At 39.5% G+C, this 16,559-nt stretch overlaps 1 protein-coding gene across 3 annotated transcripts in view; it reads left to right on the top strand.

The window, feature by feature from the left end:
• The first annotated feature begins 1,589 nt into the window (after nt 1–1,589).
• The window catches only part of LOC107693410 (regulator of G-protein signaling 3-like), a 176,254-nt gene continuing 161,284 nt past the window's right edge, over nt 1,590–16,559 (top strand). For 2 of the 3 annotated variants that reach the window (XM_016492794.1, XM_016492796.1), the window contains exons 1-2: nt 1,590–1,717; nt 7,668–7,735. In XM_016492794.1, the coding sequence (XP_016348280.1) occupies nt 7,721–7,735 (15 nt within the window). In that variant the 5' untranslated portion in view covers nt 1,590–1,717; nt 7,668–7,720. The remainder of the gene's footprint in view (nt 1,718–7,667; nt 7,736–16,559) is intronic. The other variant, XM_016492795.1, reaches the window with a different exon arrangement.

Here is a 16,559-nt window from a genome sequence, read left to right on the forward strand (position 1 = left end):
TTGAGCTGATTATGTTGGAGCTTGCATCTGGCTGAATGAATATTTAATTGCCTTAATTTACTAATTAGCAGATTATGTGAGGTATCACAGAGAGACTCCAGCAGTTACCCATTCGACCTCCTGCCTCTTCCTTCTCTCCTCTTCCTCTATTATCTTCCGTTTTCTCTGTCTGAGCCTGACATCTGTCAATTTACATCCTATCTCTCTCTCAGTCCCTCCCCCTCCGCCTGCAGATATCTGTCTGCTCTGTTAAGATGCTTTTACAAACGATAATTGTCCCTGTCCATGGGATCAAATCTATGAGGCACAAAAGAGCTCAGATCATGAGGTTTAATGCTGTAGAGTATTTTAGAGCTATACATACATTTTGGGGTTAGTGAATTAGAATTAGAAATGTCCAGAAATTATTTAAATGATCGTTTAAGACCATGTTGAATGCCTATTTTTGACACAACAGGAGTTGTCATTAAATCCTTACACACTAATGATTCATGATTCATTCTTCCTGACCCATTGAAGTGTTTAAAATATCTTCCAGGATCAGTCTTAGTGGATAAGTCACATAAATCCACATAATACTTTTATTTTTGGCCTTAATATAGATATTGTGGTGTGATGGTCATGGTCTAGTGGTAAAATCTATGCTTTTTGGCTTTGTATATTTCCCAGTTCTAATTCTGCCCACATATAAATTATTTGAATAAAACAAAATGCAGATATGTGTGTGAATATCAATAGTGGCGATACATTTGCTTTTATCATTTTGCTTTTATCGTTTTTTTTGACTTTACAAGAGTGGATAGCGAGCTGTTGCTGCTCCAGAAAAATGTAGATTGGAGTGAGTATCTATGTGGCTGTTCAAGAGAGAACATCACACTCTTGCCTTCGGCCAAAGGGCACAACATTAAAAATAACAAATTCCAGTGCCGGATCGTCACTCATTATAACACTTGAAAACTCTGCTCGGTCACCATGGTCTTTGTGCAAAGGTCCCACTTTTTTGATCACACAGAACAGAAGGAAACAGTTGTAACAGTGTAAATGTCAAGCTACGAATACATAAAAAATATCTGTATTAAATATACTCAAAAATTCTGCAAGCCTAATTACTTAATGCAAGCCTAAAGTGATTTGGGTTGCAATTTATTTTACAGTGTGTGCACTTACAGTGTACATAACTAAGAAAGTACTGGGTAATATAAGGTAACTACATGGTTAACGTTATATTTTGGGATAGGTTCAGGGTTAGTACCAGTTATTACCCAGATATTGTAATTACTATGATAAATACATACAAGCAAAATGACTGTAAAAATAAAAGTGCTAGTTTAATTTTGAATAACAAATAGAAAATGAAATAAAACCTAAAATAACCTTGCAGGATACAGATATGTGATGTTTTTAAAACCCGCTGGAAGAAGATGTAGGCAGGACTAAGCACAGACTCAAAGAGTCTGCTGGGTGAGTGGAGGATTAAAATTGGTTATATGGGGAGCGAGAGAGGATGGAGGGAGGGAGGGGGCTGGACAAACCACACACATCATTGAGAATCATACACACACTGTGGCATTTACTCAGAGTCTAGAGTCAGCAGCGCCCTGCTCCTGCAGTCTGATAACATTTTTGCTCACGTTTATGTTGAAACTGAGTTTGAGGGAATAATTTCCACACTCTCAACATCTGTCTGAACATCAGTGTGTGTGTCAGCAGTGACTAGGTGAGTGATCTCTCATTCTGTCTTTGATGTGTGTTTAATGAGTGCATTACATTAGTCATTGATGGAGCACAGCCTTTCTATTCTTTATGAGTCTTAAAGATGTTTTGGTGAGGTTTAAGCTTGCTTTTGTGGAAGCTTGTCTTTGTCATGGTACTGTCATTTACAAGTTGCATCTTCTATACATTTTATTCAGCATCTGTTTCTAAATTTTCTTTGTGGCTGGGGACGAGATAACAGAACTCATCAACTCTTGATGTCAGTATGTCAGTGACTTCTAACTGCCTGAATAGACTAACATGAAGAACTGAATCATTAATACATTAATAAGCATCTGTCCCTCCTCGGGTCACTAATTTTCTCTTTTGCTCTGATTTGTCACTGTCAAATTTTCAAGTTACCTAAGCATTTTTAAATTGTTGATACCCTTCATATCAAAAGTGGGCCAAGCTGCTCTTTAATGCATTTTTTAGTGTGGGTAGATTGCATAATGGTTGCGCACAGGCAGTATATGTGGTTTTGCCTACATAGCCTTCAGGATAATAAAACCTGAAGTTTGACATTGTGAGAACCAACAAACATTTCCAAAAAAATACAAATTAAATATCTTAAATATCTTATTTAAATAGTTTGTGTGAGGGTTCAGGCCTGTTCACACCAAGATAAATGTTCATCACTGTAATTTGTTGAGATAAACATGTTTATTTGGATTGCCACCTGTTAATGTGAAAAAAAAAAAAAATGGAAAGGATTGAACAGATGTTTGAAAACACAAATACTGCTTGACTTCTTTTATTCCTCTTTGTGACAAGTAGGTGTCAGAGAAACTGACAGCCTGTTCAGCCTGTCTGCATTTTTTTTTTTTTGCATTAATCTGACCAAACAAATGCATGCTGAAATTGAAAGGAATTTTTCATCTTTGTGTGCACAGGTCAGTGTTATGGGATAGATGTTGCATGGCAGTATCTCTCTACCCAAGCCTCGAAATACAACAATGCAAAACAGTAATGTAATGTGTAACTGTAATGCATTGTAAATAAAATGAACTCTTGCAGTTCAGACTCCACATCTGCACTGGCTATGCATGTCCCAGATTTTGTATCTTCAAATGAAAAGCTAACATGGTGCTTCAACTCTACTGAATATCAAATATGTGAAGTACAAATGCCTCAGGCACAATGAGCTGCATGAGCAGTCTGTGGAAGGTCCTGCGATAGTGTAAACCAGGCTTAAATGAACACTAAATGAAAAGCACACTGAGCACCTCCCATGATGGCTCTGAGTTCAGTTTTGAAACTACTTTCTGCCCCAATGTGTGTACTATCCACCCTAAATAGTTTGTGAGGTTAGAGTAGGTTTGTCCCAAAGCACAGTATGTTGAAAAGAGCCAAATGCCAAAAGTCCCCAGATGGTCTAGTATTTTCGGTAAGTTTTCGAAGTGACCTACGACTAACAATTAAACATGCTACTTGTTTTCCTCCAATATGGTAGCAAGAATTGTTTGAGGTAAATTTTATGACATAAAATGTGGAATGTGTATACAAGGCATGAGGCATGACATTGTAATACCAAAACTACTCATCTGCTCACTCAAAATTATCACATTTATTTTCTCTCAAAAGGAGGACATTTTACGGAATAGCATAAGTAGGGAAATTGGCATGCAGCACTAGATTTTTTTGTTTTCTGGTGTCTTATTGACCAACCTCAACTTTCGGTGTTTGGAGAAATAAGGGCTTACATGCTGGACGTATTGGCAGATTCACTGGCCTTTTACTAACTTGGCAATTCTACTATTATCTTGGGTTACTGTTACAGGCTGTTTTGTAGAATGCAAAAGACACTGTAATGTTTACTGGTATTTGAAAGAAAAAGTTTACAATAATTACAAAGATGTTTGATTTGGATGGGATTAAAATTACAACGAAGCTCTGGTAGCGATTACATTATCCCACCTGTTCCCCATGTAAAACTAATCCCATCTGGATAGAGCTTTATGGCTCATTTCCACTGAGCGGTACGGTTCAGTACAGTACAGTACGGTACACAATTATTTCCGTTTCCACTGTCAGAAGTTGTGAATGGTACCAAAATAGCGAACCGTAGCACAGCAAAGGGTACCAAAAGGGTGGAGCTAAACTCATCGCAGAACGTTGATTGGTTGACTAGAATCGTCACTTTTGCGTGATACAAGGGCATAAAGCGTCCTTCACTCGTTCCTTTTTGCTGTCCATAAGTGTTGGGCTTATTTACATCAGAGTGCGCAAACACAAAAAAATATAACCGCGTATTTTATAATTTTATATTTTCTCACAGACAATAGCCGTTTCTCAATATGCGTTCTTGTGGACTTGTGAAACGTCATTGCCCAAAAACCCGCGTAATTTTCTAAGTATTACTGTTATTGTGTCATGAAATGTAGTTTTAAGGGTTTTTCAGGCGAGAATATAATTGTTTAAAACTCAAATCTGCGGTTTATTTATAAACATAGAGCCTATTTGAAATGTATGATCATGTATCATTGCTCATGTATCCGCCGAGAGCAGCCTCAACTCGTCTAGTCCTTTCGACATTTGCCGCTGGTTCTGATGTCTCTGTGATTAAAGTAAACATGAGATACAATCAGTTTTGGGTAGGCTATATTTATCAGGCATTCGTGGTCTCATGAATCTATTATTTATTCCTGGTCATATCGTTTTGGCTGAGCACAAAGTTATATTTAACTTTATATATTTATTTTGAACTTTACCGTAGTACAGCGCTGACTTTGTAGCATACGTTTGACTGAACTATTTGCTTTTGTCTTTATTTCCTCTTATATAAGCTTCTTATACTTTGTACTTATACTTTTATAATGGCTATTATTGTTCATTAAAACTGACATTTAACAAAAAGAGGCAGAGTTGTGCTTATTGTCGCGGTTCATCGTCGATCGCTACTTTCCGGCATACACCAAGCCTATCAAGTAGGGTACTATTGGCAGTGGAAACGCAGGCCTGATCAGGGTTACCCGTACCGAATCATACTGTACTGAACCGTACCGCTCAGTGGAAACGAGCCATAAGTCAAATAATGAGAAAGAACCAAATTGCCTATCACAGCTATGCATTGTATGTGGGGGGGAGATGAACTGTGCTGTACCGTACCGCTCAGTGGAAACGAGCCATCAGACTCATCTCTTGAGGAGATTTCAGATCAATTGTTCCCAGCTCATTACACCTTGGGGAATCAGGTATGGCACTGCCCAGACTATAGCCAAACCCTTTTTTGTTCAAAACATTGTGGAATTTGTTATAAATATGCTAACCTGACCACCACAATCAATACTGACTATGCCACCTTCATTTTAAGAAAGTGAATGACCTCAGTACCTACAAATGACCCAATGACACCACCCAACTACCCGGTTGTCAAAGTTACCAACAAGAACACATTTTGGTTTTAGGTTTTAGGACAACTTTGATGAAAGGTTTTGATCCACTTCAAATGTGTTGACTACTGTATATAAATAAACCCACTTCAAATGTGTTGACTACTGTATATAAATATATATATATATATATATATATATATACACCTTGAGCTGGCACGTCCTCTCCCTAGGCCACCAGTGGTACACCAACGGCCAACATCCTAATAGAGAACCCTAAAGGCCCCAATATAAGGGCCTTTCGCACCGCGGGAACCTTTTCATAGTACCAGAACTAATTGTGGAACTACCCACTTTTTGCCATTTTCGCACCGCCGTAACTGGGTGCTTTTTTAGTACCGGACTGCCTTTTTCGAGAACCAAATTAGCTCCTACTCCGGAGCAGGGTCTAACCAGCACAACTGGTACTACCCGTGACGTAAGTAGACACTGATTGGCCAAACGCGTACGAAAACGCCCTCACCCGCCATGATTTAAAACGCCGAGCCTATACGTCGACATTTCATGTCCATTATTGTGAAACCCGCGAGACAACAAAAACACAGCTCCGATCACAGCGTCCTCCATCCTCCTGTTGTTAATGTTGTTCTTTGTTTCCGTTGTTGAACGCCACGCACAAATGACGTCACTGTGTGTCGACCATCTTACGTACACTGTCTGTGCGAATGCAACCCTTTAAATGGTACTGGGAAATAGTTCGCGCAAAATCGTCCCAGTACTTTAGTACTGTACATTTAGTTCTGGAACTAAAGCAGTGCGAAAGGCCCTATACTCATGGCAAAGTTCTTTTTTATTCTTTGCTTAGGAATAAAAAAAAAGTTTGAATTGCCTGATTGATAACGAACGTCCTGATGCCACCTGTGCTGCTGCGGTCGCTATTAAAATGAATTTGTAAATATGTGCTGCACGCCTTCCTCTCAGTTACAAAATAAACACAACGAAAATGAAAGTGGTAAGAAAACAGCAGTTCAGAAATCCTGTGTGGATATGCTTGCAGAAGCTCAGCAATTTGACACTTCAGTCAAATCATGTTACATTTATTCATATAAAAGATTGCTTTAAAGCAAGCAGCTTTACACTATTAAAAGTGTTACTTTCTTCATAATCACAACTTTCTAGTGTGTTCATGTTTTTACTCAAGTCTGACCCTGATGGACTGAACAGAAGAAATGAACCAGAGAAGATTTCCATGTCATGAAGGCAAAGCCCCAGATCATTCCTACCAATAACATAATTGCCATGGACCAATGGTAGTTTGAAGGCGTTTACCAGTTTGAGCAAACTTTTCTATTTCGAACTCGAAACAAACTCCAAATTTTTTTCAAAATTACATCACACCAGTTTGTTTTTGATCTTGCTCCAAGTATCTCGGGATTTTTAATTTAAAAGCCAACAAATGGTTAAAACAGACATTATAAGTAAACACACAAACAACATCCATAAGTCACAATGTTTGAAGTAATATACTACAAAGGGTGTCTACAATAGGCACACAGCTTACCACAGAAAATTCCCTCCCCTAGAATACTGGTACTGGTTCCTAGAATAAAGTTAAGACGAGACCTGTGAATATCAGTGCCTGGAGTAAAGGCACGAAATGTATAATTACTTCTCTGACAAGCCCTGAAAATGATGAGATATTCTCCCTGCCGAAGAGGAATTGGGACTCAGTTGAGATGGCGATATTCAGTTCTGTGCTATGTTGTGAGCACAGAGAGGATGGGGAGTTGTCTGCCAGTTTTCATGAAGGTCTCCTGAGTGTCTCAGGGGACCTAAAATCAGAGCTGGAGAGGCCCCCTGTCTGAACAGGAGTGTCTTACTGCTCTGCCTTTTATAAAACAAGGAAAAAACAAAGAACAGGCAAGATCCTTTTTGCTTAAATCTTATATTGAATCTAAAATTGTTGTTGTAATTAATTATAACAAAGCTACTCATGATTTTGAAAACATTTTAAATGCAGCGATGATATATGTTTTGTACTGTTGTGTGTTTTGTTTGGGTGTTGAGGTTACATTTTTTTCCAAAGCGATTTACAAATGCAGAACAGTTTTTCTTACAAGCCAACAATATTTACAGTATACACAATTCCAAGCATGGATTAGTTAAGTAATTGCAGAAAAGATGTATCTTCAGCTGTTTCAGGTGTGATTGCGGTTGGCAGCTCATTCCAGCATTTGACGGTGAAGCTTTCGGAAAGTGACTTTGTGCCTCTGCCACTATTTTAACCCTAGTGTATGCCTTTTTAACCAAGTCATAACAGTAACCATTTGAATGCTTAGATTGTTAGATGGGGCAAGCTGCTCTATCCACAGCAATAAGCAGGAGTCTATACTAATGATAGAGTTAGAAGTTGAGAGAACATTTTGTAAAAAATGTTCTTTGCTTAGGGGAAGAAGAACAGAAAGAGAGAGAACCTTCAAGCGAGGAACTTAAAATTTCCACCTACGCAGATTTTCAAGTTTTCTGTAGCAAGTGTGTGTGAGACAGACAAAGCCCATGACTCATTTGTTTATATCTCCTCAGAAGCTGCTACAGCAAACCATGCTGCTGTCTCCAACTCCACTAACTCTGAGAATATGCTATGCTTAACGGTGAGTGACAACTTTCCCTGCAAGATTTTTTTCTGTTGTGTGTACCTTATGGTCTGAATGTGACCCTAGAATGTTTTGTCATTATTGTTAGTTATTTGTTGTGTGATGATGTTAAGAGCTCATTATTTTACATTTGTTGATGCCCACCATTCTTCAGATTTGTATGTCAATCGTTTTGTCTTTAACCATGTAAAATTATATCCCAGATATCTTTGCTTTGCTGCTTCAGAAACAAAGATACAGCAGCATAGTCTACTTCATGTCAATTAAAAATATAGGCTACCAAAACAACATTTTTAAAAAATGTTTATGTTAAAAAAATGTAGTAGCTTTAATTTACTGGCAGAATGAAGCATTTTGCATTTAGTGAACAAAGTAAAATCGACAAACCAATGTAGTGTTACTTAGGACAAAAATGAAAACAAGTGCCTATCTCAAACATGTTAAAGTATACATTACATGCCATATGCATGTGGTAAGCTTAGCAGAGTGGTTCTCAATTCCATTCCTTGTGTACCACCGCTGTGCACATTTTGTATGTATCTCTTCAGACATTTGTTCTATTCGACCGTAAGTGCCCTGCGAAGTGGACATCACATTATATTCCACCATGATTCCAGTTCGAAGGGAGCGTGTATTTTCCATTCAAAGAGCATTAAAGTGTGCGAGACGTGAATTTAATTTATTTACAGAGGTATATTATGTCACACTTCACACTTCTCTAGTAAGTTTCGTCTGTGTGAAGATGCTGCAGGCCGTGGTGTAGGCAAATCCATGAATTAATGTTTCGAAGTGAAGTAAACTTTAATGGATTTCCCCTGCTCAGGGAGAGCAAAGAACACTGTGTAGGGACTATGTCAATTGGAACACTGTTCATGCATGGAGATGGTTATCTGAATCAGGTGTGTTAAACAAGGGAAACATGCAAAATATACAGAACGGTGGTACGTCTTTCTTTCTTTCTTTCTGACCAGTGGCATTCAAGCTCCAAAAGAACAAAAGGCACCATAAAGGAGGTCTATATGACTTGTATGTTATATGTTTTCTGAAGCCATGGAGTAGCTTTGAGGAAGTGGTTGGGTCAGATAAGCTGTTCTTGGATCGGTCTAATTGTTTAATATATTTAAGTTAGGACATGTCTCAGAGTAGATTTAAAGAGGATTTAAAGAGGAGATAATGACAGTGGAGGAGGTGGTGCTGCTGCCTGACATGAGTCAATATACGCTCTTGTTGCACAGAGCTGAGACATAAAGTAAGCGCACAACTAGAAAACATTGATAAACACTGTGCAATACTGCGCTGCTGAGCTGGTTGTGGGAGGTGAGTACCAGTCTTCAATGTTTTGACAAGAAGGGCATGAGATTCTGTTCGGGTTACATAGTGTGTCTGGAAACGACCTGTCAGTCTGTCCACGTACAGTTTCCTATCGGAATTTAATTGCCATAAGTTAGTTTAAATGTTTTGAAAATATTTAACAGATTCTACATTTGTATTCAATTGAAGCAAGTAATTAAAGTGCTAACTAATAAACCAAATATCATTTAATATTATTATTATATTAAGTGTCAATCCCAATGTAGAAAAACAAAATTTGTAGTTATTCACAAAACTGAGTAAATTTCAGAAGTAAAAACGACTTAATTTAACTGTGTTCCAGCATGTGCTCCAGCATGGTTAATATGGTTGCATTTTTTTTTACCATTTGCTCATTTTATTTGTTATGTTATAACAGACTGCTTTCAAGTTTAGAAACTTGCTCTTTTAGGAAAGTTTTGGAGTTCTGCTCAAAAGGTCGCATTCAACAGTCCATTAATCGTTACAGTGTTTTGTGTACCAAATATTGATGTATGTCTGTGTCACTTAGTCTCCTGTTTCCAAAATATATACTATACTAAGTAGTGTCTCACAGATTATACAACATACAGTACATTTAGCTTTTCACCAGGCCTGTGTCGGCCAATGTGACATTCACCTAGCTACAAATAAAAGCATGTAAACTAGCTAAAGTTATATCAATAAGGGGACAGTTAATCCAGAAATGAAAAGTCTGTCACCATTTACTCACCCTCATGTTGTTCCAGACCTGTATGAATTTCTTTCTCCTGCTGAACACAGAAAAGATATTCTAAAGAATGTGGGTAACCAAGCAGCTGATAGTAGCCTTTGACTTCCATAATATCTTTTCCTATACTATGAAATTCAATGGCAACCATCAACTTATACAGGCTTGGAATGATATGAGGGTAAGTAAATGATGCCAAAATGATGCCTTTAACTTACCATACATTGTTGGTGTAGTTTGTCTGATTTAGAGGGAGATAAAAGGCCAGATGATTGAGCAGCAGAAACGAGGTCTTTCTTCAATGAAGCGACAGGACAGTTGTTTCCTTGGCTGCTCTAACATGAATTCCCGTAGACTTTGTTTCTTTTGCCAGCATCTTTGTGGTTTTGTACATATGTTGAATAACAGCATTGCATACTCCTGACCATTCTTGTCCTGGTGTATGTAAGATGATTTCATTTGGCAGTTGTCCTGATAAACTCTGTTGTTGACAAGACACCTCAAGTGTATTTGATTCAGTGCTTGAGAGTGCTTGAATATTGAATCATTAATGCCAGGTGCTGTTTACTCTGAAAAGTTGTTAAGCCCTGCATGTCAGCCAACATAACTGCTGTAAACAAAGGGTTCACCTTTCCCGTTTTTCACCACAGATTTTTGAAAGACAGGCCTGAGTGAATTTCTTGCAGCACTGCTTTTATGAACTTGAATGAAATTTTCAATTTAGTGCCCCATAACACACAATCCTGTTTCATCGGTAATTAATCTTGCATAAGCCCTGTTCGGATAGTAATTTTTTCTCACGGGGACATGAGCTATTTTCAACATTTACATGGGTTAGTCTGTGATTTTATTGCCATCCGAATCCAGAATTTCAGTGTTTATCTCCTACCACCCGCATTAAAATCCCCAGCCGTTTTACTTACTGTTTTTTGACAAACACCAAAGTTGTGAGGTAATTTATTTGCAGTCCGAATCCACATTTCTGAGTTTACAAGCAAGGATAAATTTAAAATTCAATGTTTAAATTCTTTTTGACCACTGCACGGCACCGTATGGTAACTGTTGAGCTTCGCTGTAATTTGCATGGATTTTAGATGTAAACTTGTTACTGAAATATTGGAAAGTATTTACAAGAACTATATTTCATCAACCGCTCTTCCACAGTGAGTGGGAGCTGTTAAGAAAAAAAAAGGCATGTAAACATTACAAAACATTGCAATGCAATTTTAAAATATTACGTACAATTATATAGGCTACATTAAAAATATAAACCAAACAGTTTTATGCTTACCTGTAAATAAGAGGTTGCATTAACTTATTAACTGACCACGTGAGCAGTGCATTCCTGGGTTCATAAAATCACAGAACTCCTTCCTACACTACGAATAAATCGTCATCCAAATGTATGAGTTTTATCACTGAGGTGCCATGTAAATTTGTTTTTAGAGACATCCACATGAGAAACAGTTACTACCCAAATTGGGCTGTTGAATAATACACTTTTAAATTCTCTGGCAACTTATTCTGCCAAGCTTCCACAATATTTACAAAAACTCTTTACAGCTCTTGGCCTTTTATTGTTACCTAGGCAGGCTGTCAAGGTTAATAGCAACTTCTTTTATATTGGAAATACAGAAGAATGTGTAAATTAGCTGATATTTCTTCAGTTCCTGATCTGTGATCTCAGGCAAAGGAATACAGTACATGACAAGCCATCTGCATTTCCATACTCAGACTAGCGGTAGATTATGTGATCAAGACACTTATGCTTGCCAAACAATATCAGTAGGGGTCTATGATCCCAGCTTAAATTGAACTATCTGTCCCAAAAAAATTGGATTCTCAATGCTTCTTTCTTGATTCATGAATACAGGTGAGGATCATTGTGAACTAATGCTTTGTCAATGGTCAACAGTTCTTTGCATTTGTTGAAAACACTTTATTCTAGCTTCAGGCAGCTTGCTCTTTTGGCAATTTGTAACTTGGTGGAAACACTGTACTTAGGTATGGTACAATGTCCATAATTGTTTACTAAACCAAAACAATTTTCTTCACATTTAAAGGTGCTTGCATGTAAGTGTAGCGTCTGGACCAATCAAACACACAGTATATATTTTGTTAGCTATATTTAACAAATACTCTGTAACACCCCTCAGTTAACAAGCCATATGAGGACCTATGGACCCTTCCCCCGAAATGCGTAACACCCTAGGAAAGCCGAACAGGCCCCTGGTTCCAATGGCAACTAATGCTGATACCACTGGTTTTATGACCCCGAGGAATGTGAGCAGAGAGAAAATCACTGCATGTTCCATAGCAAGAGGCACAATGCACAGTAGAAATGGACTTTTCTACTAATTAATTTATAGGAAAACCTTTCTTTGAATGAACACACATATCCTTGAGGTCATTGTGTATGTTGTCTTTGATATTTTTAGACTATTCTATGCATACTTATGATGGAACCCATTCCTGTCATCTTGCCATATGTAATCCTACCATGTTTAGTATCTATGAATTCGCCTTCTGATGATCGAAACGAGCGTGTATATTATATGTTGGTACATAGGCAATATATTAGTGTCCTGAGAATCTTTAGTAATTTCGATTCAAGTTCCATTTGCAAATTACCATGCTTAGAGACAAAGGGTCGTAAAACCCTCCAGCAATTGCAACCTCCCGCTTGGAATTTCTGCCTTTCTCGTTGGACAAGCCCATCTTGAGAGGCGGGAATCTTCTCCGACCTTAAAGGCCCCACTCCAGGGACCTGCCCAGAGTCGGTGGTTCGGTTGTATTAAAAGAAGATGAAAATGTGAGCTGTAATGCTCCAGGAAACTCTAAGTACGTGCCAGGCTTCGGCCTTGACTTTTTCATTCACCAAGATTCTCTGACGCAAACTGGTTCTTTTTCATCAACCAACTTCAGCAAAGATCAACTTGAACCTTCAGATTACATCAAACCTCTCTTTCAGACAGATGAGACGTGCAAGTATTCAAACTTAGTCTTATTAATTGATACATTAGGTATCATTTGCACCTTTTTACAAAGGTGTGTTTGAACTAAGAATTCGATGTTTCCCTCAGGGGGTAGATCTGCTGAATATGCAAATGGTTCCATAACTTCATATTCTTATTTTCTCTCCCCTTTACTGAGTTAAGCTTTAACCCTTTCCTATACCAACTGTATGCGTGTGTGTGTGTGTATGTGTATGTGTATGTGTATGTTAGACCAGTTTAAGTGTTTATGTAGTTAATAAAGCCTTACTTGTATCACACTTGACGTTGTTCATTGTTTGCTCATAACTGGAGTCACTTAATCATGCAGATTTATGCTACGAGCTCTTTGTAGAATTGTACAGTAAGAAAGTTATTTCCCTTAACCAGGAAATTAACGTTCTTAGAATTGACAAGACAGTTGACCCTGAGAGGTCAAGTAAATATCTACAGCGGATCTAAATATTTATAATTAATTATAACTAGTTATGATTAATTATTCATATTTCCCTTATGAGCTGATTCGCTACATAAGCTATGATGCTCTGCAGGGTTACTAAGAATGCATAATGCAATTAATATTCATGCATACACAAAATGCAGTTTATCCTTTCAGAAACATCTAGAGGGAGCACAAGAAGCAAAACACATTGGTCTCAACCTGAAATTTGATTTATCTTGACACTTACAAAACTGTAAAAGGCGATGGAACGGAGACAGCTCTCTGCATATCAGAGTGTGTTCTCTCTGTTGACTTTGGATGGAAAGCAAGTCGCACTGTGAAATTGACTTTTTATATGCATTAGGAACTAGAGAGATTTTGTTCTAATGGTATTATTTTAAGTTTTTAATTTCACTATTTTGGGAGAAACCTGGACGCAGAGATAGTCTGCTAAGTTGAAATTTTGCATGTGCAGCAGATGGGCAGGAACAATTACTTTTCATCAAGGATCAGCTACTTCTTCCCTCCAAGCAATAGCCAATGGCCACGTCCAGAAGCTTAGGCAGCTGTTTTGTTGTCTTGCTACCCTATCAGGCAATAACTTAACAGGTAGCGCACATGAAATAGCCTGCCGAAGCCCAGTATGCTAGAGGAGAAGGCTTAATCCAAAACCGTCACTCTCTCTGCCCCTCTCTAACTAACTACCAAACTTGCTAGCAAAACTCAGAAATACAAATAGTTTTAAAAACAAGAATCTCTAGTTGGTTGAGGAGTCTGCTGGCCCTCTCTGCTGCAGGCTTTTGGCTGGCTTCTTCTTCGCTGGCCTTTCCTTTTCTTATCTGAAAAGCTCATTGAGGCTTCTTTTTTTTTAGCCCTTTCTCTCTAAATTGGCCCTGGCTCACTCTGCTCAACAAGGGAAAAGTTAAAAGGATCTGACAGCCCTGGCTCATCACATGTGAAGGAGTGTCTCTGACCTGAAGCCTCAGCCATATTGGTGAACCAGGGTCATGATGCAGACTGTTGAAGACTTTTCTTGAGAAGCAGCAGTGAATGCAGTTAGGCCTGAAGGTTTAAAAACACATGGATAATTTAACTTTAATTTAACAGAGGAAACATATTAATGTTTCTTTAACACCAGAACAATAATATAATAACAAGAAAAAAAGTAACTTTCTTCTACCCGTTCATGCCACTGTTTTATTTATTTTGTTTATTTATTTATTTTTTGCATTTTCAGTCTGGGCTCTAATAAAATATGGATAACCCTGTTAGAATTATTGAAATTATCTCTCAAACTTTTGCATTCCCTGGTGAAACATTGCAAGCAAATTCAAAACTGCTTATGGAAATAAAATGAGATGGGAAGAAAAACTATACTTAAACGCTTTTGCAAGAAAATGCAAAACTAGTATTGGAAATAAAATTAAATATGAGAAAAAAAAAACTATATTTCAATGCTTTTGTGAGAAAATGCAAAATTTCTTGGGGAAAGTGAAAAAGTGAAAAAGTGAAAGTGACGTGACATGTAAGCCAAGTATGGTGACCCATACTCGGAATTAGTGCTCTGCATTTATCCCATCCAAAGTGCACACACACAGCACTGAACACACACACCGTGAACACACACCTGGAGCAGTGGGCAGCCATTTTTGCTGCGGCGCCCAGGGAGCAGTTGGGGGTTCGGTGCCTTGCTCAAGGGCACCTCAGTTGTGGTATTGAAGGTGGGAGAGAGCGCTGTACCTTTGGGTTACGAGTCCGACTCTCTAACCATTAGGCCACGACTTCCCCCTGCAATGGGAATGCAAAAGCATTCTTTAACAGCGTTAAAGAAGATGTGCTGTCCCGATCTAGAAGCGCTCTTCATTAACTGTAAGCCATTCTATTTGCCGCGGGAGTTCCACTCGTTCATTCTCGTGAGTGTTTACATTCCTCCGCAAGCGCACGTGAGCCTGGCTTTACAGAAACTCGCTGATCAGATCACAGACACAGAGCAACAACACCCAGACTCTGTTATAATCATTCTTAGCGACTTTAATAAAGCAAATCTTCCCTGTCAACTGCCAAAATACAGACAGCACGTTACATGTCCCACCAGAGACAGCAATATATTGGACCATTGTTACAGCACAATAAAGGATACATATCGCTCTGTCCCACAGGCAGCTTTGGGGCTCTCTGATCACTGTTTAGTTCATCTTATACGACCTACAGGCAGAAACTGAAATCAGCTAAACCTGTGTTAAGGACTGTAAAAAGATAGACTAATGAAGCAGAGTGGGATTTACAAGCCTGTTTCGACCTTACTGATTTTTGAAGCTGCTGCCACCGATCTGGACGAGCTCACAGAGACTGTAGCTTCTTATATCAGTTTCTGTGAAGACATGTGCATTCCTACCAGGACTCATTTAACCTACAACAATGACAAACCATGGTTCACTGCAAAACTCAGACAGCTCCGTCAGGTTAAAGAAGATGCTCGCAGGAATGGGGACAGATTCTTGTATAAACAGGCCAAATACGCACTGGAAAAGGAGATCAGAGTGGCAAAGAGGAATTATTCTGGAAAGCTAAGGAACCAATTATCTTCCAATGACCCTGCTTCAGAGTGGAAAGGTCTGAAAGACATCACCAATTACAAGACACCATCCCCCAGCACTGTGGTTTGGAAAAACACAATTCACACCTCCTGCAACCCCCCTCTCCCCCACACCTGCACTTCATATCAGTGAAGACGATGTGCATCAGGTCTTCAGAAAGAACAAGACAAGAAAGGCACCAGGCCCAACTGAAATCGACGAAGGTTCCGGAGGAGGACAGATATCCGGGAGGAGGCCGGCAGACAGAGACCAGGGGGGCGACGAAGGAGGGAGGAGCCAGGGAGGAGACAGGAGGGACCCGGAGCAAGAGGAGCACAGCAGGACCCAGGCCACAGCCATGATGTCGACCCACGGTGGAGCCGACGGAGGGAGGAGCCATGGAGGAGGAATGGCCGCCGACTCCAGGGGGCCGACCAACGGTGGCGGAGCAGGTGGTGGAGGAGCCCGAGGCGGAGACGGAGAGTCGATGAGCCAGGGCGACGGGGAGGATCCGGAGGTCCTAGGCGGAGCAGATGGCGCCAGCGACCGACGCGGAGATGTGGATCCGAGAGGCCGCGGTGGAGCCGGAGCAACAGAGGACTAAGGTGGAGCCGAGGAGATGAAGGAGCCTGACGGAGCCGGAGGGACGAGGCGAAGCCAGAGGAGTGGAATCCCGAGGCGCAGGATGGTCGACACCAGACCAAGGCGGAGCCGGAGGGACGAGGGAGCCTGGCGGAGCTTGTGGACTGCC

Source organism: Sinocyclocheilus anshuiensis, unplaced genomic scaffold (assembly GCF_001515605.1).
Source record: "Sinocyclocheilus anshuiensis isolate Anshui unplaced genomic scaffold, SAMN03320099.WGS_v1.1 scaffold1558, whole genome shotgun sequence".
NCBI lineage: Eukaryota > Metazoa > Chordata > Actinopteri > Cypriniformes > Cyprinidae > Sinocyclocheilus > Sinocyclocheilus anshuiensis.